General features: G+C 48.1%; 1 protein-coding gene across 1 annotated transcript in view; it reads right to left on the reverse strand.

Annotated features, from left to right (window-relative positions):
* Positions 1-25,305, reverse strand: part of SYCP2 (synaptonemal complex protein 2) — a 3,993,018-nt gene that overhangs the window by 2,733,158 nt on the left and 1,234,555 nt on the right. The window contains exon 19 of the mRNA XM_086932653.1: positions 23,067-23,233. Within this exon, the coding sequence (XP_086788779.1) occupies positions 23,067-23,233 (167 nt within the window). The remainder of the gene's footprint in view (positions 1-23,066; positions 23,234-25,305) is intronic.

The raw sequence follows: 25,305 nt of genomic DNA on the forward strand, positions 1-25,305 counted from the left end.
TACATCAGGTGTATCAGAACCTTTTCTGTTGGATACTGGTGCTACAAAGAGTTCTATTATGCACTCAAAACTCCCTGGCGCACCTTTGTCTGGTGAAATGAATGTTTCAGTAGATTTTTCTGGCGCCCCGGTTAGGAACCCGATTTCTAGCCCTATGTCCCTTTCTGTTGGACCTTGTGAATTCGAAGCACCCCTTATTCTCACAACAGCTTGTGGCGAAAACTTGTTAGGATTGGACCTATTGAAAAGATTACAGGCGACTTTGTACTGTTCTCCCTCGGGAGTACAACTTACACTGGGTAAGAGAGTGGTTTCTCCGATGTATTTGTCGAAGGATGCACTTCCGACAGAATTGTCTTCTCTTCCGAATATTCTTTGGGCTACTGGCCCTAATGATGTGGGTCTCTTGGAAATACCGCCATATGTTGTGACATTGAAAGCCAATGTTAGAATACCGCGCATTCCCCAATACAAGATCTCTGGCGAAGGTGAAAAGGCGTTGTTAGCGATCATTTATGATCTGATCGAAAAAGATGTGATTGAAGAGACAAGAGGCAATATTTGTAACAGTCCTGTGCTGCCTGTTTTGAAGCGTACTGATCCTTCCAAACCACCTGTTTACAGGTTTGTGATCGATCTTAGAGAAGTGAATAAAATTGTTGTGCCACAGTTTCTGGTTGTCCCTGATATAACTGCCCTATTGACTATGATTCCAGCTTCTGCCACTCGGTTCTCGGTGATTGACTTGAAGAATGCTTTCTTCAGCATCCCGATTGCCGAGGAGAGCAGAGATATTTTCGGCTTCAGTTTAGGAGGCCGAAGCTTCCGCTTCAAGCGCGCTCCTCAAGGCTTCTGTGAAAGTCCATCCATATACAGTCAAGCTTTAAAAACACAGCTTGATACGATCGTTTTACCCGATGGCGCTACCCTTATCCAGTACGTCGACGATTTGCTAGTCGCTGCAGATACTGAGGAGATTTGTAAAGAAGCCACTTTGTCATTATTGCGTCATTTGTCTAAATTGCATCACAAAGTGTCTCTATCGAAATTACAATATTGTCGACAAGAAGTGACCTACTTAGGTCACCTCTTATCGAAGGAGGGAAGGAAACTGACCCCAGAGAGAAATCAGGCAATCGCAGAATTGAGTGTGCCTAGGACACAGAGAGAAGTGCGTGCTTTCTTGGGCATTACATCATACTGTAGGCAATGGATACCAAATTTTTCCCTGTTGGCCAAACCTTTGGTGGCATTAACCTGTAAGGATACACCGAATCCCATTCCGGGGTCTGAAGAGTGTCAGAGAAGTTTTTCCGAGTTGCGTGATGCGTTGTGTTCGGCTCCTGTGTTGGGTACCCCCGACTACAGTAAGCCCTTTACACTATATGTCCATGAGAAAGAAAGATGTGCATTTTCAGTGTTGACGCAGTCTTTTGGGGACAAGCAACGTCCATGCGCGTATTTCTCGTCGACTTTAGATCCAGTGGCTAGGGCGTTGCCAAGTTGTTTAAGAGCCACAGCCGCAGCAGCCGTTTCAATTCGACAGTCTGCTGGGTTAGTGATGAATAATATGTTGATCGTAATGGTTCCACATGCGGTGGACACTTTGTTAAATAGAACCAAGACACAGCACTTAACTAGTGCTCGATTGTCAGGTTATGAGCTCACCTTGTTAGCGAGTCATGTCCATATTAAAAGATGCAACGCATTAAACCCAGCCATGTTGTTGCCGATTCCAGTTGAGACAGAGAACTCTGAAAAGCAACACAACTGTTTCTTTAGGACAGAGGAAGAAACAAAAGGGAGAGTAGACTTGAACGACACTCCTCTTACTGAATGTGATGGTACTTTGTGGGTTGATGGTTCGTGTTTCAAGTTGCCGAATGGTGATACGACTGCAGCATATGCTGTCACGACTTTGCACACGATTGTCGAAGCTGCACGAATCCCACATAACTCAGCGCAAGCTGCAGAGTTGATTACACTCACGAGAGCATGTGTGTTGGCGAAAGGAAAACGAGTGAATGTGTACACTGACAGTCAGTATGCGTTTGGAGTCGCTCATAGTTTTGGACGTTTGTGGCGTGAGCGTGGTTTCCTGACTTCACATGGTACCAAGATCCAGCATGGTCGGTTGGTAAATGAGCTCCTTGAGTCACTGGCCTTGCCATTACAAGTTGCAATTGTGAAGTGCAGTGCACACAAAAAGGTCACGGATGACGTTGGTCGTGGTAATGCATTTGCCGACGAAGTCGCGAAAGAAACTGCAAGAAATGTGATGAGTCGAATGTATGTTGCAGGCCCTGCAAGATGGATTGGTGATGTTGGAATGTGTGAAGATACGATTGAGAGCGTGAAGTCGATTCAAGCTGAAGCTTCAGAGAAAGAGTTGAATGAATGGAGAGAAAGTAAAGGTAGATTGGATGCGAATGGTTGTTGGGTCGAATTGTCAGAACACCAGCGATGGTTGTTGCCCGATGCGTATGTGCTTGCAGTGGTGACAATGGCCCATGGTATGGCTCATATCAGTGTGAAAGGGATTTGTAAGTTGTTAGCTCCGGTATGGCAAAATGCAGGAATCCCCAAGTGTGCAGAGAATGTGGTCAAGAATTGCATGGTGGGGGGGGGAGGAGCCAGACCGGCGGCCAAGATGGTCGCCCGGGCTCCCGGCTCCGCCGGCTCTCCTCTCCCGCCGCCTGATTTCATCGACCACCCCGCACAGCTCCGGTGCTCCCGTATGTCGGAAGGGGCGCTAAGCAGATGCGTCCGACCCCGAGCGATTTCCATGCCCCGAAAGCGAAGCTACGGACCTCCGTGATTTTGGCCTGCACGAGACTTGCAGCCGGGACCTAGCGTGACTTCACCGCCGCCTGCGAGTGCAATAACAACGGCTGCATGGACCCAGAAGGTACCGGTCAACCGCCATGCAGGTCAGCCCACCGCCGAGAACTTGGCTCCAGCGCTGCCCCGTAAACTGGGAAGGCAGAACACATGCTATTCTTCAGCGCTGGCTTGGTGTCCCCCCCCTCTCCCCCGATGGACTTGATTGTTCACCTACTGCCTTTGGCTACTCGGTTGGAACGCTGTTTGGCCCGCAATGCGCTGCCTACTCCCTACATCTCAGTTAATTGGGGCTGGCTGCGGCGCTATACCACTGTGGCGCCTTTTTGACTGTGGGGGCCCGAATGTGCTCATCCGCCACGAAGTGGGATGATGATTCTGTAGTGTACTAACGTGGGGGCACTGATGACACCATTCCCTCTTTTTGAACTCGGGGCGGGCGGCCCTGGCATTTGTCGACGCGGCGCTCATGTTGGGGGTCCCCCCTGTGAGTAGTGTTTTAATGAGGTGTGACTGCAAATGGCGTTGGAAGCGCGCACAATGGATCGAGGGGAGAGGATCGGATGCCCCCCGTGCGTTGAAAGGACAGAATTGGAAGTGGAATGCTACAGGGGTGAGCCCGGTGTCACTGGAATGGGGAAAACAATCTGCCGCCGGTATCCTCGTTGCGAGACTTTGTTCATGTGGCCCCTGCTCGGCCTTGTTGAGCAGGTTTTGTGGTGGGACCCTACTTAGACTCTATCGGCGGCGTGGAAGAATGTTCATGCAAGTAAAACTCCTTGTTTGTTTTTAATTGATTGCTTCATGGACACCTGATTCCAAGGATACATCGTCTAATTGGAGCGACCACCGGCTATGTTTTATTATTCTCCCTTTCGCTCGCCTCTCCTGGTGTCGAGTTTGGAAACTGCGAAATGGCTGCCCTTGTTCTCCTACACATTGTTCTCCGGATCGAAGACGGTTAAAATGGCGGCGGATGACCCCTGACGGTGCAGTTCCTTGGAACGTTGCAAGGCTTCCTATTCCTTTTTGATCTGCTCTGCCCGATCACTGTGTTATTTTACTTGCCTTATCCCGCTTCATAAGGTTTGAGACATGTTTCCGATTCGGGATACAGAAGTACATGTACATCAATGACACTCAGTTCCTTTGTACTAGCATGGGGAGATTTCCATCTTGCTCGGGTGGCTTGCGGGGTTGGGCTGCAATTGTAATCCTGAATCTGCTTATGTCTTTGGCACTTTATCATCCACTACGGTATCATTGCGGGGATACGAGGCGGCGGGGGGGGCCGGGGGCCTGTACTGGGGACCCTCCATGTTTTCTTCTTCCCCCTTCGTGGGGTTTTAGTTCATTTTCTTTTTCCTTTTCCTTCTTTACTTCGTGTGGAATACTGTCTCTTTCTCTCCTCGTTATCTCTTTCTCTCTATATTTCGGGTTTAGATACTGGGCGACAGGCACGCTGCTAGGGGGGTAGGCCGTAGCCGTATGCAGGGTGGGGGGATGGGGGTGGGGTATTTTTGTTTTTCGTTTCCCTCCCTTTGTTCTATGGCCTTTATTTTTCTTGTTAATATTTTGGTTTTACTTTCCTTTCTTCTTTTTCTTCTTCTCTTTTCTTTGCGGGTCTGATTAGAGGTAATTCTCCGTGCGTTTTCCTAGTTCAGTAAAAGGGTTTATGTTTTTTAATGCTTTATGACATGGCGGACGGACGCTGTTTGGGTGGGGACATGTAATGTTTATTGAATATCCTGTTTCTACATCCTGACACGAATATCCTGCCTACGGTAGTCCTTCTGTGAATATCCTATTTCATGTGTAACCCTGGCGTTGGTAAGGTCTAACTATGCGGCATCAGATCCTGCTTTCGTTAATTTTAAAAACAAACCTTCCCTAATCCTGTGACCGTATTGCTATTAAGCTCTCCTGAGTTACACATAGATACTGTGAGGTGTGCTTTTGCATTGATCCTGTTCTATATTGTTTGCCTAAACCACCTCTGTACCTGTGTTCAACCGTGACGGTTGGTAGACTTTGAATGTAACTGAGTAATGCTAATAAAGGTTTACCAAAAAAAAAAAAAAAAAAATTGCATGGTGTGTTTGAAAAACAATCCTGGTAGGGGAACCCCGACTCCTGCTGGTCATTTTGCACCTCCAACGTACCCGTTCGAGGTTTTGCAGCTAGATTTCATCCACATGGAAAGGTGCAACAATTTGAAATAAGTACTCGTTGTTGTTTGTGCCTTTTGAAGATGGGTAGAGGCATACCCGTTAACCCCTTCGCTGCAGCCACGGGTGGCGTGTGCGGATGACGAGCTGAGCTCGTCATCTAACGCGGCTTTTGAAAAAAAGCCACGTAGGGGAAAAATAACCGCCGCAGCGATGAGGTTAAAGGACAATACTACCTTGTCCACAGCTAAAGCCCTTGTCAAAGAATTCTTCCCTAGATTTGGAATGCCGAGAATGGTCTGGAGTGATAACGGAAGTGAATTTGTGGGCGAGTAATGAAGAGAGTATGTGAAGGGCTAGGCATCCATCAGAAGTTCCACGCTGCAAATCACCCCAATCACTGGATTAGTAGAGTGCTATAATGGCACATTAAAACTGAAATTGGCCAAGATTCAAGCAAGCTCTGGTCTTAAATGGCCTGACGCCCTGCCTTTAGCACTCCTATCAACAAGAATGACTGCGCACTCGCGACTGGGACTTAGTCCGTATGAGATAGTGTTCGGCCGTCCGGCCAACATTTGTGGAGTGCCAAGGCCCACCAAGTTTAGCGAGGTAGAACACCCTGTACTACTTGATTACCTGTACGAATTGACGGCTAAATTGCGTGTCTTACACCAACAGGTCTACAGCTCCTTACCGCCAGCTTCTGACGATCCAGGCCACGCAATTGAACCTGGCACCTGGGTCCTGGTGCGCAACTTTCAGCGAACCAAGAACGAGCAGCCCCGCTGGACCGGACCCTTCCAAGTGTTACTGGCTACCCGCTCCGCAGTACGTGCCCATGGCAAAAAGAAATGGGTGCACGGCGCCCATTGTAAGCAGTGGGTCCAGGAGGGGATTGCCGACTCTGACACGGAGACTGTGCCACGCTTTCTACCCTTCAGTGACGCTCGTGTGAAAGGAACCACTTCTGAATTGGAAAGCGATGATGTATTGCAAGAAGCTGTGCCACTGTCAATTCGATTGAACACTACAGAGCCTGAACTATTATTCAAAAATCAAGAACTTCCTGAAAGAAGCCGTAATAATTTGTGACCAAGAGTCATGGACAAATAAAAGCAAATAGAGTTTTTATGATTTTTTTGGTGACAGGTTAAACTCTTCACCGAGGATCTATTCATTTTTTTCTTTTTGAACCGCCATCCAGGTTCAGCTGCTAAGGCCGCGGTTGCTTAAAGTCTTCTGAGTGCAGCCTGAGACATAAGGTCGATGGTTCTGGTTGGTCTAAGGGAGTTGCCCTGGACTGACAGAAGCACTCTCTAGCAGAATCAACCTACCACCGCGGGCAGCAATTAGAGAGGATGGATTTCCTTGAGTTGGAGAGACCTGCACGGACAATGACTTTCAGACAGAAACTATGTAAATCGATTACAACAAAACGCTTTTTAATATTATGCTTGTTTTTGCTATTGAGCTTAATGATGTTCTTAATTGGGTATGTTACATTCTCTTTTCAAGTAACGTTTGTGTCTACTGTGCAACCTACACCTCCTTCTACTGCCTCCTCGCATTCTTTCCACCTTCTGCCTGAACACGAGTCAGCTAGAAGATCAGAATTTATCAATAATTCCTTCGTTCAGCTCCTGCACCAACACCAGCTAGTAGTCAACACAACTAATTGTTGGGTGTGTGGTCTTATGCCACATACGACAGATAAGGGTATCCTGTACTTTGTCTTACCTTTTAGCTACAATGGCTCTTTGTGGGCATTTCAAACAATGTTTATAGACGCCATCGAACCATATCCCCCACGTTCCACGAAAAGTAACTCGAGCAACAAAGCATTGGTGGTGGGAATAACAAATATGAGCAGAGACTTTGATTCATATAGAACGATTCCCAGAGATGAGTTGCAGGCTTATGATAGATGGAACATAACAGGATATGGAGTTAGTCTGAGTAAGGTCCAGCGAGCAAAGAGATCCAACCCGATTTGGATCGTGCCCCATCAAGGTCACCTGTGCCTGCAAGGTAATGGTAAAAATCCAAGAGCTCAGTTAGGGAGTAGTGTCTTCACTGAGACATACGTTTTTGCATCTCAGACTTCCCCTTCGTTCCTGGCAACTAAGGGCACCTATTTCATCTGCCATGATAGAGCCTATACATGGTTGCCCCCTGATTTCTCGGGCACATGTTTTGTTTCGTTCCTGTTGCCTCCCACCTACACGGCCGCGGCAGATTACCATAAGACAAGGATAGTTAGAGGTGTCATGAGTAAAGATGACACTGCCGGTCAAGAACTTGGAGATTTCGTAAGGGGTTTTCTGCCGTTTTGGGGCCCTATGGTGAACAGCAGGAATATTTGATCATTCACTCCGTTCCATGATTTCATGGAACGGAGTGAATGATCGAATACATGATTTCATGATTCATGATTTCAGGAAATCCTTGTGGATTTCTTGAAATCATGGAACGGAGTGAATGATCGAATACAGTTCACATGGACCTTTGACAGACAGTGCATTCACTTTTTAGACGTGAAGATTGAACAACAAGCAGGAAAGATGACAACCACCATTTTTCGTAAACCCACTGATCGTAATTCCATTCTTCATTATCAGAGTTTTCATCGACCTGGGTTGAAACAAAACTTACCTCTGTCCCAATTGATGCGTGTCAAACGCATTGTATCATCAGACAATGTATGACAACAGGAAATGTCTAACATGGTTGAAAGATTCAAAGCACGTGGTTATCCACAACAGACATTGGATAAGGCAGTTACCTGATGTGGAAACATGAACCGTGATGATCTTTTACAAGTCAGATTGAAAACTGAAAATTCCTGGATGGTGGTAGTATCCAAGTACACTGTGATCAGCAACCAATTCAAAAACATCATCTCTAAACACTGGTCTCTACTGAGTTTGGAACCCGATTTTCAGGGTGCCTTTGCACAACCACCGTTGTTCGCATACACAAGGGGACGCAATTTGAAAGAGATTTTGTCTAAACCCAGAGAACCCATCAAACAAGAAACATTCAGTGGTCTACGACCATGTTACAATTGCAGCAATTGTAACAACTGTATACCAGGCAATGTCACCAATCACCCTATGAAGGGTCAACCCATCAAACTGAGAGTCAACGCCACCTGCAATTCTGCCAACGTAATTTACATGTTGAAATGTCCATGTGAGAAGTGCTATGTTGGTCACACTGAAAGGAAAATAAGAGTACGACTACTGGAACACAAAAGTAATATCAGAACTGGGAACATCAAATCCACAGTAGCTGCACATTTTCTGGAACAAAAACACACAGTAGCCCAATTAAAATATCTCATTTTGGAGCAAGTGACACCCACACATAACAACAAAAACACGTTATTAAAGAGAGAGAACTTTGGGATCCACTTTCTGGCGATGATGCAGCCACACGGATTAAATGACAGGATGGAATTTTTATGTTACCTATAGACTATACATCAATTGTCATTTAATTGTAATTCAACTGCTTCTGTGTTATTCACTTCTTATTCATTGTCTTTTAACCATGTGAAAAGTATGATCATCTTTTCTTCATTTTTTCATATGTGGATTTTCTTTTCTACTGTGCATGTGATTGTTTAATATAGCGGATTTATTTCTGAGCTTTTATTTTCCCTATATAAGCAGCGTATTTAGTTGTATCTGCACTAATCCGACCCATTTCAATATGGCGCTGGGTTGTTTAACATTTTCTTAGTCCTTTGTTCATTACTAATTCACATATCAAGCGATGATCGAACATCCTTCACACACTAACGAACTATGGCTTCAAGCTGGTCGCAGACCGAGTGAATTTGCAAATTCTTCCATGTAAGTACCTCTACCGAGGACTACCGCCACCGCACTGCGTTTAATACACGTTTATCGTGTATGTTTCCTAAATGGTTTCACTTTTCTGCAGGATTGTTGACCCGAACACGCGCATGTAATCATCTCCGTGAGTGCAACTCGCTAAAGCTTTTGATCACGGCTTGTTTGGCACAATGAATTAGTTTCTGCATTAATCATTTCCCGCATGAATTATTGCAAGCACATCGTTGAGCACAAGGGTTATAGTGCATGTGGTTTCAACTCTTTCGCGTTTTTGGCGCATATACGTTTTTTAGCACAAGTGAATTTTTGCGTGACACTGGTTCACTCTTACTTCTTTTGAACTTTTTTCACTTTCTTAAGTTCTGCACGTTTTGACACGTTGAGCACGCTGTCCTTATAGCACATTAATTGATATAATTGCAGAGCATGGCTTTTTGAGTAACTGTTGAGCTACGATATGATGTTTTTGAACTTCCTAGTGACAGTATGATGTTTCCTTTATGTTTGTAGAGCGTTCCCCTGAGGCAGGGCTATTGATTAGCCCGAAATGCATTGGGTTTGTTTACGTTGGATGATACCTCTTTTGGAGTTTGTTTTGTATACCTATTTCTAGAATCATTGAACTATTCATGAAATCAATGAATATGGATTAAAAGGAGATGAACCTTTTCAAGTTGTGGATTTAACTTTTGATGAACTTTGCACGAACTGTCAGACTATATCGTCAATTGATTGCTGTGCACCGGGGAGTCCTCCTCCAAGTGGGGGAAGCCGTGTATTAACCTTCCGAATTCCTCAGCTAGGGCAAATAGCCTGGGTATAGCTTCTATGTGATTTGAAGTGTATAAGAGAAGGTCATCGGCATATAAGGCAGTTTTTAGCTCCATGTTTGCCATTCTAAAGGGTTGAATTACATTATCTTCTCTAATACCACAAACAAAAGGCTCCATATAAATGTCAAACAAAAGGGGAGACAGGGGGCAGCCCTGCTGGGTTCCTCGGGATATATTAAACCAGTCGGATAGAGCCCCGTTGACCAATACTTTTGCTAGTGGGTTTTGATACAATGATTTAATACCCTCTATAAAAGCTGGAGGGAACCCAAACGCAACCATAGTGGCCCAGAGATATTTCCAATTAACCTGATCGAAGGCCTTGGCCGCGTCTATCGCGACCAAGGCTAACGGAAGGTCTTTATCTTCAGCGTAATCTATGGCTCCTATCACTTGAAAGGTTAATTCGTTCAGTTGTCTTCCCGGGATAAAACCCCTTTGATTACAGTGAATTATGGATTTTATAATTTTAGGAAGTCTGGCAGCTAAAATCCCGGAATATAACTTCATATCTGATTTCAGAAGGGAAATTGGCCTATAAGACTCGATTTTCTTAAGGTCTTTGTTGGGTTTTGCGATAAGCATTATTGTAGCTTCAGCCCATGTAGGGGGGATACTGTGACCCTGGGATAGTAAACAGTTGGAAATTGTAGTGAGGACGGGCACCAGTTCTGTATAGTCTAAATAGACCTCGACCGGAAGCCCGTCTGAACCTGCGGCTTTACCCTGCTTCATTTTCTTTAATTGATTTAATACTTCTCCCTCCATGATCTCGCTTTCTAAGTACCTCCTATCTGGGTCAGAAATTTGAGGTAAATTTCTCTGGGTCAGCCAAGTCTCAATCTCTTCTAGCTCTGGGTTTTTATCCTCAGTATAGAGACTTTGCATAAACCTCCTGGCTTCTTCTCTGATACCTCCATCTTCCACAATTAAGACCCCTGTCTCTCTCTGAGTTAAGACTTTAATGTTGTTCCTATTTCTTTCCTCTCTAGATTTCCACGCTAGGAGGGCCCCACATTTTTCTCAATATTCAAAGTTCTTTAATTTACTGGTCTCCCATTTTTCTTTTATAATTTTCTCGTCACTGATTTTAAGTTGAAGTTGTAGATCTGAAAGCTCCTTCTCTAATGCCGGGATCCTCTCGGGGTTTGAAAAGATGGCTCTTTGTAACTCAGAGTCTTTTCTAGTTATGGACTCTAGACCTTCCCGCCTTTTATTTTTTATAGCCTTTCTTTTATATGCCATTAGAGAGCTCAGGACCCCTCTCAAAAAGGCCTTATAAGTTTCCCAGACAACGTGAGGGGTGGAGGAGCCTATATTAATTGCAAAGAATTTGTTGGTCTTTTCTCTTACTTCTCTTTTGACCTGATCACCAAGTAGCAATGTCCTCTCCAATGTCCATCTAGTGTTTAAGGGACTCGAACTTAATAGGAGGACCAGTTCCAAAACAGCATGGTCTGATATCCCAACGGGTGTAAATGAAAGGGAGCTGATGTCTGAGAGAAGGTGTTGATCGACTAAAAAGTGGTCTATCCTTGAATAGTGTTTATACTTTTTACTGTAAAATGTAAACCCCCTGGTGGAACCGTATTTAGTCCTCCATACGTCTAACAAGTTGAAGTCTTTCATCATACAGCCTAAGGTAGAAAGTGATTTGGTGGGAGCGTGATACTTAGCTTTGGAGGTTCTGTCTAGAATCTGATCAAAAACCAGGTTAAAATCGCCCCCTAGGATCACAGGACCCGTAGTCCCTAGTAAAGCTGCCGCTAGCTTAAGTAACGGACCAGGGTTATCATCATTGGGACCATAATACACTGCATACGTATAAGGGATATTATAAATGGATATAGCTGCCACCAACCACCTTCCTGTCTGATCAGTTTCATATTTTTTCAGACATATCCCTCTATTTGCCCGAATTATTATTGTGACCCCCCTAGTTGTTCCCATCTGCCTAGAGCATGCAATTTCCTGCACCCACCTCAATTTCCCAAAAAGTGCGCTACAAGCATTTGCCTCAAGATAAGTTTCCTGAAGCATTATAAGGTGCCCTTCTGAATTTCTTAAAAACTCACAAACCCGGGACTGCTTCCTTTTTTCCCTTAACCCATTCACATTCCATGAGACGGTTTTAAAATTATGTAACTTGCTCATGACCCGGCTCTTATTTCCCGCCCATCTAGAACCTTGTATAAAATAACTTTTTCCATATATGAGGATTTTTTATCTTCCCCCCCCCCCTCCACCCTCCACCCAGTGCCCCAACCCCCCCTCCCCCAGAGGAACCCCCCAACATACCAGACGATGACACCTCCTTTGGAACCCCAGGAGAGATACCTCTGGCTGAATTCAAACTTTAACTGATCTTAACAGCGAGTAATTTGCAGTAGCTTACTGTCCCCTTCTTTTTTTTCCCCCTTTGATTGCACCCTTTATTTCTATAAACAATACAGTATGTCGCACCCTGCTTTGAATCAACTTCTGTGTTATGTGCTCACCTTATTTCCCTTTTTTTTTTATTATATCTTATCTTTTTTTTTACACCCGGCCCAAATGTAGACAGCTCTACCTTCTCTTTCTTCACTTAATTTTCTTGATTTTCTCTCATCCGAGCTAAAAGATTATCTGCCTCTTCGGGCTGTGTAAAACTGTATTCTTTTTTCTAAAACAACAGTGGTCCCATGCAATTCTTAAATCACACTCAATAAATATAGACGAAATCAATTCTATATTTTTAGAATGATATGTCCAGCCGGACAGAGGTCATTCACGTTTACTTAATAAACAGAATCCAAACATAGAACAAGGTACCTTCCACAAAGCCCCTGTGAGGTACACAAGCCTGTGCCCAACACTAGCGGGGTGATTTACAGTTGGAGAAGATAGGAAAGGTATTAAGGCAAACAAGCGTTTTTCTGCTTACATATACATTGTACAGAAAATCTCAAACAGCACCATTACATCAGTTTCCTCAACCAAATATATATGTATAAGGTGCATGAGCAAGTCGACGGCGTTTCGGTTCCCCTTAAAGGGTCATGGGAACCATCATCAGGACAAATAAATAATTGCCTTATTACACTCAACCTCAAATTGCCGAGCAGTGCGTGGTTTACACGGGGCAGGTCGATGATCGAGGGTTAACCCGGACCGAAAGCCCAATGTGGGGCTACGGATTTCCGTGTTACAGAATCGTAACCGGACGGCGCCAGGGTAGCCGGAATCGGCGGTCATGAAGGTGTTCCCAAGGGTCCCTTGTTGTTAAAAAAGTGTAAAACTGTATGTCTTGTTTTTCCACATAATTTTCAAGAGTGCGGGGAACCTCATCTGTACATGAGCTCCTAGCGATCTCAGTTCTGGCATTCTGGTGCCTAACTCCCATTGCCGCTGTGCTGTTCTGGCTCCTAAATCTGATCTGATAAGATAGGGGTTTGCCCGATAATGGAGGTCTGACTTTGATAGACACCTTCCCAAAATCAGCTCCTTGACACTGAAAGTCTGGAAGTTTACCAATATCTTCCTAGGTGCTTTCCTATCTGCATGCATCTTTAAAGGTCTCTGTGTACTCTTTGTATTTCCGCCTCGAGGTCTATATCGGGGCGGTCTTTTAAGACACCCTCCCTAAGAAGCCGGTAGACAAATCCCTTGATGTCCTCCAATTCCTCACCCTCAGGTATCTTTAAAATTCTCAGGTTATTTCTTCGGGGCTGAGTTTCCAATCTCTCCACATCAGTAGTCAGAGATGTATTTTGTGCTCTCAAAATATCAATGTCTTTTGAGTTTCCTCGTATAGATTTACTTAAGGCTACAACTTCCGTTTCCAGCTTCCCAGTACGGCAGATGACATCATCTAACTTAGACTCCAGTAGGTCAAACCTGTAGTGTATCGCCTTTTGATTGCCTTCTGAGATCTCAAATTTAGACATCAAGTCCCCCCTTAAAGACTGAAAAAGAGGTCCCAGCCTGTCTCCATGCAGATCGCTCAATTCTTCCGATCTCAGTCTTGATCTTGGAATAACAGACTCTGGGTTCTTGTCTTTGTGGTTGCCCTGAATTGCGTTTCCTTCTTGAGTGGCTGTCAGACTATTTGAGGGAAGCTCAGCTATTACTAAGGGTATCTTGGGTCTAGTATCTTGTGGACCCGATGCTTTATCGTTGGCCTGAATACTATGAGGAGGGGTCCCACTCTGTGCTCTCTGTCCAGTCGAAGTTCTGACTCTAGTGGACGATCTAGTGGACGATCCAAGATGTGGTTAAAAAGTTCCCTGGTGAAGCCAAACAGGTCTTTGGTATCTTTGGCCAATTTTACTCCCCGTATTCGCCCGTTATGGCGACGAGATCTGTTCTCTAAGTCTTCCATATGTGATTGCAAATCTACCTGCTGGTCGTGGAGCCTCAGTATCTCTTGCTGTAGGGCCTCGATGTCAGTCTCGTGTCCGTCAGTCTTTATCTCTAGTGTCATTACGTGCTCTCCTATCCCGTCAAAGTCCCTGCGAATCTCCTTGAGCTCATCTATAAATTCTTTTTTGAAGGTGTGAATGTCGTCTCTCAATGCAGTGAATAGCGATTCTATGAAGGCTTCAGTGATGGGCTCTGAGCCATCCGCCAAGCCCGTGGACGGACGTGTGGCAGTCGCAGCCATGTCTTTAGGTGATTGGGTCACTTGGGCCTTCGCAAACAGATCCTTAACTGTTTTGTCCTTACGTACTCTCTTGCCGGACATGATACATATATCACGTATTGGGATCCCTCTTCTTGAGACTTATACCAGGCACTGGGTGTCTGCACTATCGATCCCACCGCTATGCAGCGACACTCAATTAATGTTTGTGTGTTGTTGGTACGTGTTGGTACGTGTTCGGCAACGAAAAATCGGTGTGCTGTGTCTTGCCAAGCAACCCAATTGTCTTTTGGACTGTACTGGGTCAGGGCTTTCTCACACCTGGTCCGCTCACCAAACCAGCCCGTAACAGTCCATCAGTGGGGGGCCCAGGCTACCTCTTCACCCAATCCACTCTCAGGTCTGCTGGCCAACAGCACCTCATTCAATAGGCCCCCGGCAGCGTGAACCGAGTTGCCCACAAAATGGCAGCGCCGCCGCACCCTCACCGTGTCTCCCGCGAGCCACACTCCGCACTGGGGGTCAGGGTCGATGAGATCTTCCTCCTCCGTGTACAGATGTCCTCTCCGATTCCCCGCGTTGTGCCTCCTGAAGCCCCCATGTCTCGGTGGCGGCTGCTATCCTCCACGTCTGTCTGCTCCTGGCCAAGCTCCGGCAGTTGGTTCCAGGTCCAAACACTCTAGTGTGCCGTGTCAGGTTTAAGGCGGCGGCATCCGGTTCAGCTCCCACGCCAATGCCCACTGCATGGTAGTCAGGGGCTCCTCCACTTCGCCCCCTTCCGACAACGTGGCTCTGCCCTGCATGTGCCTATCATCTTCGGGGAGGTTGCGGACTGTCTCTGACGCCTCCGGGACTTCCCAGCCACTGTGCAGCCCCCGATGCGGTCCCCTAATATCCCCGTGAGGCTAGGTACTCGGTCCTTCTAGCGTTCGCCTTCCCTCAACCGCGTCCAGCAATCGTCTCGTTCACCTCCGCTATGTGTCCCTCTTGGTGTCTTCGGGTCCCAGGAACCACCCTTCACACCAACCTCACAGGAGATCCGCAATTGGGGCCTCGCTGTGCCTCCACTCGACTCCTCACACCGGGCACCACCACCTCGGGGCTGCTAGACTCTCTCCTGCTTTTTGCGTGTCGAGACTCTCTCCGCTGGCCTCTTTCTAGGTCGCATGGGGTCTCTCTGGGCCGCTGCAAAATGGTGGGTCCGGCACCCCTCTACGGTATCGCCGTTCGGTCGCTTCACTGGCCATACACCGGGAGGTAGTCATCCCGTCAGCTGGCGTGGGGATGGTGCCGCTCCGTCGGTTTCTCTGATGATCTTCGGAATCACTGTGCGGTCTCGGTGCCCCAACGGGCACTCCGGGTCACTCGCCTCCGGCTCTGCTGGTCCAAGATGGCGGCTGATCCGCGGTCTCCCGTTGCACCTCCACCTCCGCTACGGTATACTGTCGCCACACCCGGCCGCTTCACCCAGACTGGCAGCAGCTGCTCCCGGTGCTATCCCGACAGGGCTCCCGCTCCGGCAAAGCGACACTCACTGTCCGGCTGCAACTTCAGGTCCACCACCTCACCGGCATCACAGGCCCCCGGTCCACCAATCGCCTCCAAAAGCCCCTTCTGCGGTCCTTTCGGTCTCCACATGAAGCCCGGCTGCCCCAGGGACACTCGACTTGTTTTTCGGGTGCCGACCACTGCTGTATCGGCTCCAAAGCCGGTGCTATTGTAGGCCGTCGGCGGGAGCTCCGAGTCAGAGCATCTTCTCACGCCGCCATCATTTTTTAGTAGTAACTAGTGCTTCAGAGGGTTGAGATGTGTATGTCTACACTGTAGTGTAACTTTACACTCGGATCTCAGATTTTGTGAATAGCCAAAAGTAGTAAAGTTACTCAAAGGTGGAATAGTAAAGTTAGATGTATAAATTGCTCACAAGCATAACTAACCATTGTGAATAACCCTGTCTGCCTGAATGTGTTTCTTGTTAAAGAGGAGAATGCCATCACTCACAGTCAAGTTATCAAGTGGCTGTAGGGGGGCTGATCCACATTTGTATACTGTATGCGACAGTGGATGTAAAAAAATGTGAATGATACAATCATTTTGGCAAAATCAATAGGCCTTGGCTATCACTCGACCAGCAGTGCTATATCCAGGCCCACACCAGGAAAAATCAAAAGGCCTTGGCTACCACTCGACCTAACGCACAAGTTATTACCTTTGGTAACAATATATCTGTAAGAAACAGTAGTTAGTATTAGATTCCTTGCCTTAGAATATCCCCAGGCGTCAGTCTAGATCCGGAAATTTTTTGCGTACGGTAGGCGTCGTCTGCGGCTCCACGTTCGGCGTCGGTGACGCCGGGATGACGTCACCGGAGTACTTAGACGCCGCCCTCGCGCGCTGACGTCAGTTCTTATACACAGCTTTTACGCGCCAGAAACGCAGAGCCATGATAAAAACCAACACTGGTGCCATGAAATTAGGGCCCTGAAAGGGGATGACCGTAACCCTAGATATTGGTTCGCAAAACGGGGAGAATGGGTGGGGCGGTAAGGAATCTAATACTAACTACTGTTTCTTACAGATATATTGTTACCGAAGCTAAGTAACTTGTGCATCTGAAAGAAACAGGTTAGTATTAGATTCCTTACCTTAGAATAGATACCCCAGCAATACCAACCCCGGTGGTGGGTCTGCGAACCAATAATCACACCAGAAAGTCCTGGAGAATGAAAAAGCCATGTATCCTGACTTGGCTGTCCAGGCAGTAGTGTCTTGCGAAAGTGTGCAGCGAGGCCCACGTAGCTGCCTGACAAATGTCCTGCAAGGGGACTCCCCGACCCAGGGCAGTAGTAGCCGCCGCGGCCTGAGTGGAATGGGTACGTAGCCCCACAGGAGGCTCCTTTTTAGCCAGTGAATAACAAGCCTTGATGCACAAGACGACCCATCGGGAAATGGTCCGTGTGTGCACCGCCTGTCCTTTCTTAGCGCCCACGTAACCAACAAGAGTTGGTCATCCACCCGGAACTGGCGTGTGCGATCCAGATAGTATGAGAGCGCACGTTTTGGGTCCAGACGGTGGAGCCTCTCTTCCTCTTTTGAGGGATGCAGAGGCGGAAAGAAGGTGGGCAAGGTGATGGACTGCCCGATGTGGAAGGCTGTGACTACCTTGGGCAGGAAAGAAGGTCGCGTCTGCAACACAACTTTGTCCGGATGGTCAGAAAGGAAAGGAGGTTGTGAAAAAAGGGCCTGGAGCTCACTCACTCTCCAGGCAGAGGTGATGGCAACCAGGAATACAGTCTTAAGGGTAAGAAGACAAAGAGGACAGTTATGAAGTGGCTCAAAGGGAGTGCACATCAGATAAGTTAGAACAAGGTTCAAGTCCCACTGAGGCATCATGAAAGGAACAGGGGGACATATGAGTGATGCCCTTCAAGAACCTATTTACAACTGGGGACGTGAACAAAGAGGGCTGATCAGGGAGCCTTAAGAAGGCGGAAATGGCAGAGAGGTAGCGCCCTTGAGAGTGCCCAGAGCAGAGCCCTGCTGGGCAAGAGAAAGAGGAAAGAGGAGAACCTCAGAAAGAGGGGCAGAGAGTTGATCCACAGCCTTTGCTGTGCACCAAGCCACAAATTTGTTCCACCTGCAGGCGTATACCGATTTTGTGGAGGGACGCCTGGCTGCCAGAATAACATCACAGACTTCAGGAGGCAAGTCAAATGGCCTCAACTGCCGCAGCTCAATCTCCACGCATGGAGGTTGAGGCTGGACAGGTTCGGGTGGAGGACCGTCTCCTGCTGCTGAGACAGAGGTCCTACTGAAGAGACAGACGAATCTGGGGATCGACTGACATGCTGAGTAGCTCGGGATACTAGTATCTTCGTGCCCAGTCCGGAGCCACAAGGATGACTTGGGGCTGGTCGCGCCTGATCTTCTTCAGCACTCTGGGCAGAAGTGGTATAGGCGGAAAGGCGTACAACAGACCGCAGCTCCACTCGCGACGAAAAGCGTCTCCGAGTGAGTGCCGCCATGGAAATTCCAACGCGCAGAACTGATGACATTGCGTGTTCTCTTCTGTGTGCGAATAGATCTAACCAAGGCTCTCCCCACTGCTGAAAGAGACCTTGCGCCACGTCAGAGTTCAGACGTCATTCGTGATCTATATTGCACCGACGGCTGAGTTTGTTCGCCCTGGTGTTCAGGGAACCTGCCAGGTGTTGAACTACCAGGTGTTCCAGACACTGCCAGAGGCGCAGAGCCTCCTGGCATAGGATCCACGACCCCACCCCGCCCTGTTTGTTGGAGTACCACATGGCGGTGGTGTTGTCCGTGAACACCTGCACTACACTCCCCTGGACAGAGGGGAGGAATGCCTTCAGTGCAAGCCGGATCGCCCGCAGCTCCAGAAGGTTGATATGGAGCCGGGACTCCGCCGGAGACCAGAGGCCTCTGATCTCCGCCTCTCCCATGTGGAACCCCCAGGCCTGGAGGAACACGTCCGTCACAACTACGTGCTCCGGTTTGGGTAGGGAGAGGGATCTGCCGCTGACCCAATCGCGGTCCGTGAGCCACCGCTGCAACTGTCTTGCAGTGCCCTCCGAGATCAAGACATGGTCGGACAAGTTGCCCTGATGCTGGGCCCACTGAAACTTCAGGTCCCACTGCAGAGCCCGCATCCGCCACCTGGTGTGATGCACCAGAAGGATGCAGGAGGCCATCAGCCCCAGAAGCCGCAGCGTCAACCTGACCGAGACTCAGGATAACGGCTGAAAGATCGGACTCAGAGCATGAATATCCCGAACCCGCTGTTCGGGAGGATAAACCCGAAACTGCGCCGAGTCTAAAACCGCTCCGATGAAGAGGAGCTTCTGAGAGGGACACAGGTGCGACTTTGGTACATTGATGGAGAACCCCAGCAGGTGCAGGAGGTCGGCCGTAGTCTGGAGGTGGCTGACGACTGTCTGGGGCGAGCCCCCTTCAACAACCAGTCGTCATGGTAGGGGAAGACTGAAACCCCTGACCTGCGCAGATGAGCTGCGTCCACCGCCATCACTTTCGTGAACACCTGTGGGGCGCTGGTAAGGCCGAAGGATAGCACGGTAAACTGAAAGTGCTCGTGGCCTACCGTGAACCGCAGGTAGCGCCGGTGGGCCGGCAGGACGGGGATGGGAAATAGGCATCCTGCAAGTCCAACGCTACCATCTAGTCTCCCGGGTCTAGGGCAGTTAAGACCTGAGCCAAAGTCAGCATCTTGAACTTCTCCTTCCGGATGAAGCCGTTGATATTCCGCAGGTCCAAGATAGGGCGTAGGCACCCTTTGCCCTTCTTGGGAACCAGAAAGTAGTGGGAGTAACAACCACACCCTACTTCTGGCCCAGGAACGCACTTGATGACCCCCTTGGGCAAGAGGGCCGTAACTTCCTCTTGCAGAAGTTGCAAGTGATATCCCGACACGCGATGGTACTGCGGTGGCATGGCTCGAGGTGTTGCCTCAAACGGGAGGGAGTAGCCCCTTTGGACGATTTGCAGCACCCACCTGTCTGATGTGATGGAGCGTCAGTGGAGGAGGCGACAGCGAACCCTGCCCCCCACTGGCGTCAAATGGGTCTGAAAGCTTGGACTAGGAAGGCTTTAAGGTGGATGCTGCGGAGGTAGATGTGGACTGGCCGCGCTGTTGTCCCCTGTTACCCCCACAAGGGTAACCACGTCCGCCGCCGTGCTGAATGGTAGTCTGCGGCCCGTGGCTGGCAGGACATGTGGGGGCGCCCCTTCCGTGGCCACGACAGCAGCACTGGGCAGAAGATTGCTGGTGCGGGGCCGACAGGCCCAAGGACTTGGCTGTAGCCCTGGATTCCTTAAAGCGTTCCAGCGCACGGCGGCGAACCACCAGAGACATGGAAATCGCTCTCCCCAGCAAGTTTGTGGTATCCAGCCCACAGTGTATGGAATACCGCGTTGCGTCTCGTCCCTCCGCGAGGGCTTGAGCGAGCTTCACCCGGGCTCCCTGTAAATGTAAATGTAAATGTAAATGTATAGGCATTTATATAGCGCACTACTTACCCGGAGGGTCCCAAGGCGCTTCGACCGCTGCGAAACCCTTCCTGGCTTCCCTGAGAGATGGTCCCTTAATGGGTATCTCCAGGGTGAGACCAGGCATCCCCGGCGGTCTGGTGGGGCCGTTAGTGAAGATGAGGCAAGCTAATGCCCAGAGTTGCCGAGTGTGATCGCTGATCAGAGTGGCCACCGAGGCGAGGGAATTATCGAGTCCGCTGACCCTGGTCCAGAAACCTGCCGCGCCGGGAATCGAACCCTGGTCCCGGGCCGTCCTCTGCTCTCGGGTCTGCCGCCTCTAACCAGTGCCGGGCACTCAGGCAGCACGGCCACAACCGTATCCCACAGGGAGTGGGTGTAACGGCCCAAAAGGCGCGCGGTGTTGCCCGACCCCGACCCCAAACTAAGGGAGGAGAACATCTTCTTGACGAATTGCTCATACCTCTTGGATTCCTGATCCGGAGGTGCAGTCGGGAATGTGTATTGGGTAGTAGAGGCCTGGATAACCAGGCTCTCTGGGTTGGGGTGGCTGGACAGGAAACTAGGGTCGCCCGGAGCAGGGCGGTGGCGCCTAGCGACGTTCCTATCTACAAGGGGGACCTGTAGCGGGCCTGGACCAAGTGTCCAACAGGACGTCCGTGAGAGCCTCATCATATGGCAGTAGAGGCTCTGGGGAGCTTATCTGCGGTTTAAGGACCTCTGTGAGGATGTTAGACCTCACCGCTGCGACGGGGAGCTCAAGAGCCAAGGCATTGGCCGCCCTCGTCAGCACCACACTATAAGTAGCCCCCTCCTCCGTAGCCACGGTAGGAGGGGAGACAAAACCAGTGTCTGGGGAGGTATCCAGGCCACTGGCTTCCCCTAGTTCCTGTGTCCAATACTGAAATGACTGGCACTCACGTGCCAGAGGGTCCTCAGATCCCTCCCAGTCTTCTTTGTCGTCCATCTCCTGGAATTCAGGGGTAAAGGATGGACCCAGACCCTCGAAGAAGTCCTCTTCGGTCGGCGCAGAATGCGGAGTAGAGTGACGCCGCTCCGACGCCGGATCAAGGGGTGGACCAGGGGCGGCACCGTGCGGGGACGGCGCCGGGGGTGACACCCTCGGGTCGACGCCAGCAGGGTCGTAAGGTCGACCAGTGGCAACCCGGATCCGGATCCAGTGAGGCCGTGCGGCGCCGGGACCGAAGTCGCCGACGGCGCCGGGGCAAAAGCACCTGACGCAGCCGGGGCCAAAGGCCCCGGCCCGTTTGGGCTCCCAGTCGGGGTTGCGGAGCCCGAAGGTGCCGCGGGAAACCGACGGACGAGTGAGCGACCTCATGGCCATGAGAAAGGAATCGATCTCCTCCGGCGTCGCGTTCTGCTCAGGGACCGGCGGGTATGGAGCAGGCCGCGACGCCTGCGGCTCCGGCGGAGCCGCGAACCCCCGGCTGCATTGCGCGAGCGTCGGGGGGAGTCAGAAGAGCGATGTCGCCTCTTCGACTTCTTGTGCCTCTTACCTGGGGACTTGGAGCCCGACGAGAGGTGTCGACTCGCCGAGCTGCGATGACTCCAACCCAGCGACCGGTCCCTCGACCTCCTTCCGGACTGGGACCTCGAACGGCGCAGGGCTGACTGCCGGAGCTCGAGGCGCTTGCGGGACCACTCCCGCCTAGCCTTCGACGTTAAGGCCCGGGGCACAACTTGTCATCATGGTCGGGCCCCAGGCAATGCAGGCACCGGCGATGGGGGTAGGTAACCGACATCAGTCGGTTGCAGTCAGCACAGGGTTTGAACCCGGCCATCCCTACCAGCGCCGATGCAGTCGAACGACTCGAAACAGATCCAAAAAGGATCGAAAAAGCTTAGTCAAAAAGTGACTAAAGGGTACCACTTTCTCCGGACCTGCGCTTGCTGGCGCAGAAAAAAGAAGAACTGATGTCAGCGCGCGAGGGCGGCGTTTAAGTACTCCGGCGACGTCATCCCGGCGCCAACGATGGACGCGGAGCAGCAGACGACGCCTACCGACGCGCAGGGGTACTGCTATGCAAAAATTTCTGGATCCAGACTGATGCCTTGGGATATTCTAAAGTAAGGAATCTAATACTAACCTGTTTCTTTCAGATAGGGCTATATCCAGGCCCACACCAGGAAAAACTTTCAAGTACGAGAAATCTAAACTAAAAACATTATAAAAGGTGAGAATTTACTGCAATTAAATGTGGCATATGTGAATTTCAAATTGTGCCATCAAAGATGGGTAAAGAGTGCATAGTTTACAATGTTGGCAAATTTAGAAAACTTTGCAACCTAAAACCTGCACTTTAAAACGTTCATCAGTTTTTCCCAAATGTACTTGCAGGATACATTTTCTGTACAAAAATAATTCAGCAAACAAATGTTTTGTAAAAAAACCTTTTAACAAGTAAACTCTTATGCCAAAAATGGGGGTAGTAGAGATTTTATCAGGCAAAAACTACAGTTACTGTATGTTTTCTCTTAGTATTTGTGTTTTTATGAACTTCACCAGTTTTGTGAAGCTCACCAACATGGCAAAGTTTAAAAACTCTTCATAAAGTGAAGGATGAAAAACCTTTACACCGGTACACATAACTACCTGTAAGTAAAGTTGTTCAGCTAAGGATGAGTTATGCTGAAGAGACAAGAACACAAGAGGCAAATAAGAACCAATGCAGTTTATCATTGTTTGGAGGATTACCTTTTCAATGTTAGATCCCGATTTAAATGTCTCTCTTGTTATGTTCTGATGTACTTCCGGACTCAGTTTTTGTCTGTCTTCATTTTCTAACTTCAACGGCAAGGTAGTGGAATCCGCAGAATTTATCATTGTCAGAGGAGGTTTGACTCGTCCCTTTCGAGGGGTTGCTTAAATAAAGTTCAAGTCAGAATGAGTTACTTTTGCAGTAATCTAAATCAACATACCTCACGGTCCCAAGACATTGCTGAATGCTCAAAGATATGAGAAAGCAATTGATCAGCAAAATGAGTTTGTTACTTACTGTCGATAACACACTTTCAGGCGAATACAGTACAACACTGCGGACTAATCACCTTTTGTTGCCTTACAACAGACACTAGACTGGATATAGAAACTCTAACAGTAGTTCCTGGATGCCGGATGCCTGCAGGTGGTACCCTTGGCCTCTCTCTCGCCTCTGTTCCACCTCAGGACATGACAACAGATCACATTGAGGTGGCATCTCTGTGCCTATGTTAGTTTATTAATTTGTCTTTTCTGCACTCTCAAATGCATTTCATGACTGACAGATTGAGAACAAGGGTGGTATGCAAAAACTAACTAAGAATCTTATTAACTCCTAAAAGCCCACTCAACAGAAAGGTAAGGAAGATTTTCGGTGAGAAATGTGTGGTTTGCTAGGGTAGCCACCAATTAGGACTGACAGATTGAGAAAAATGACATTGTTTAAAATCTAACTTGGAATCGTATTAACTCCTAGAAGCCCACTCATTAGAATAGGGAGGAGGGCTACAGTGAGAAATCTGTGGTTAGTTAGGATATATACCAGAAGGTTTATTACCAAACGTAAGTAGCTTATACTTCTGATAGATACTTCTATCTGCAAATTCCTCACTTAGTTGGATAGAGTATCCGCCAGAAAGGATGCTACTGAAGATAAGTAGTCAAGTCAAGTCAAGAAATACTTTATTCGGTTCAATTTCAAAACCACAAAAGTACAAAAACACACAAAATGGTCCACAAGACACCAGGCAGCATAATGACATAAGAATACAATATAAGAAGGGAGGGAGTACCCAATTAAAAAATGCTAACACATGATGTCAAAATTTAAAAACAGCAATATGTACATCATTATATAGTTAAAAAAGGAACATAAGAAAATTTGATTTAAAACTTGATTCAAGTTGCAGGAATTAATATTAACAATCATCATCTAGGACCAGTTGCTCTTTTTACTGAGTCTCACCGCTATGGTTAAAAATCTGGCTACATTGTAAATTTCCCATACATTTGATAATAATTGGAGATACAATAAAGCTGGCTTGACTTGCCTAAACCCTTTCCCCTTTAACAGGGGTATGATAAACTTTTTCCTAATATCTCTAAAATGATCACAGAAAAACAGAAAGTGTACAGTATCCATAATCGAACAGCCATCACATTTACACAAATCTAGATCAAGTGGCTTGGTCCAACCAGGACGGCCAGAAATTAGCAGGTGAATTTTGTCTAATCGGAACTTAGTTAAAAGGAATCTATGATTTGAATTGTTAACAACCTTTAGGTAAAGTTCCAGATCATGTCCAGAGGATGCTATCAGTTGATGAGTCCTAACAGATGGCTTTACCAGCTCCAATCCTTCTCTGTCCATCCCTGGGTTCAACAAAAAAGTGTTTTTGACCCACTTCAAGTCACCTTTCATTAAATTAGATGGTTTATTAAACAATTCAGGCCGACCTAACTTTACACATAGTTGTTGTACATATTTCAACCAGGGGATCTTGTCCCAATGATCTAGCGTTAGGCAGTGCTTAAAGATTTCATGGTTTACTTCCAGTTCCAGGTTAAGCCAGACTGAGATCCATTTTAGTAGGGGGGCCATAGCGATTCGGTCTTCCAAATAATCCACGCCGCATTCCTGATGTACTATGAAGCCGGCCGTGGATCTTGGCAGGGAGAGAATCATTTTAAGAAAGTTATCTTCCGTTACCTGAAGCATTTTAACTGGCCTAAAATCCCATAGGTCTGCGCCATACATAGCGATGGCAATACACTTAGCGATGGCAATACACTTAGCAGCATATACCTTTAAAACTGCCTCCAGAGGTTTCACCCCTAATTTACGTGAAAAGCCCAGCACTGCAGAAATAGAACGTGCCAGGGCATTTTTTTTCTCCAGCAATAGGGGGTGCCACGTCGAACAATCATCAAATACAACCCCCAAATAGGGAAATCT

The sequence above is a fragment of the Lissotriton vulgaris genome, chromosome 7 (genome assembly GCF_964263255.1).
Source record: "Lissotriton vulgaris chromosome 7, aLisVul1.2, whole genome shotgun sequence".
NCBI lineage: Eukaryota > Metazoa > Chordata > Amphibia > Caudata > Salamandridae > Lissotriton > Lissotriton vulgaris.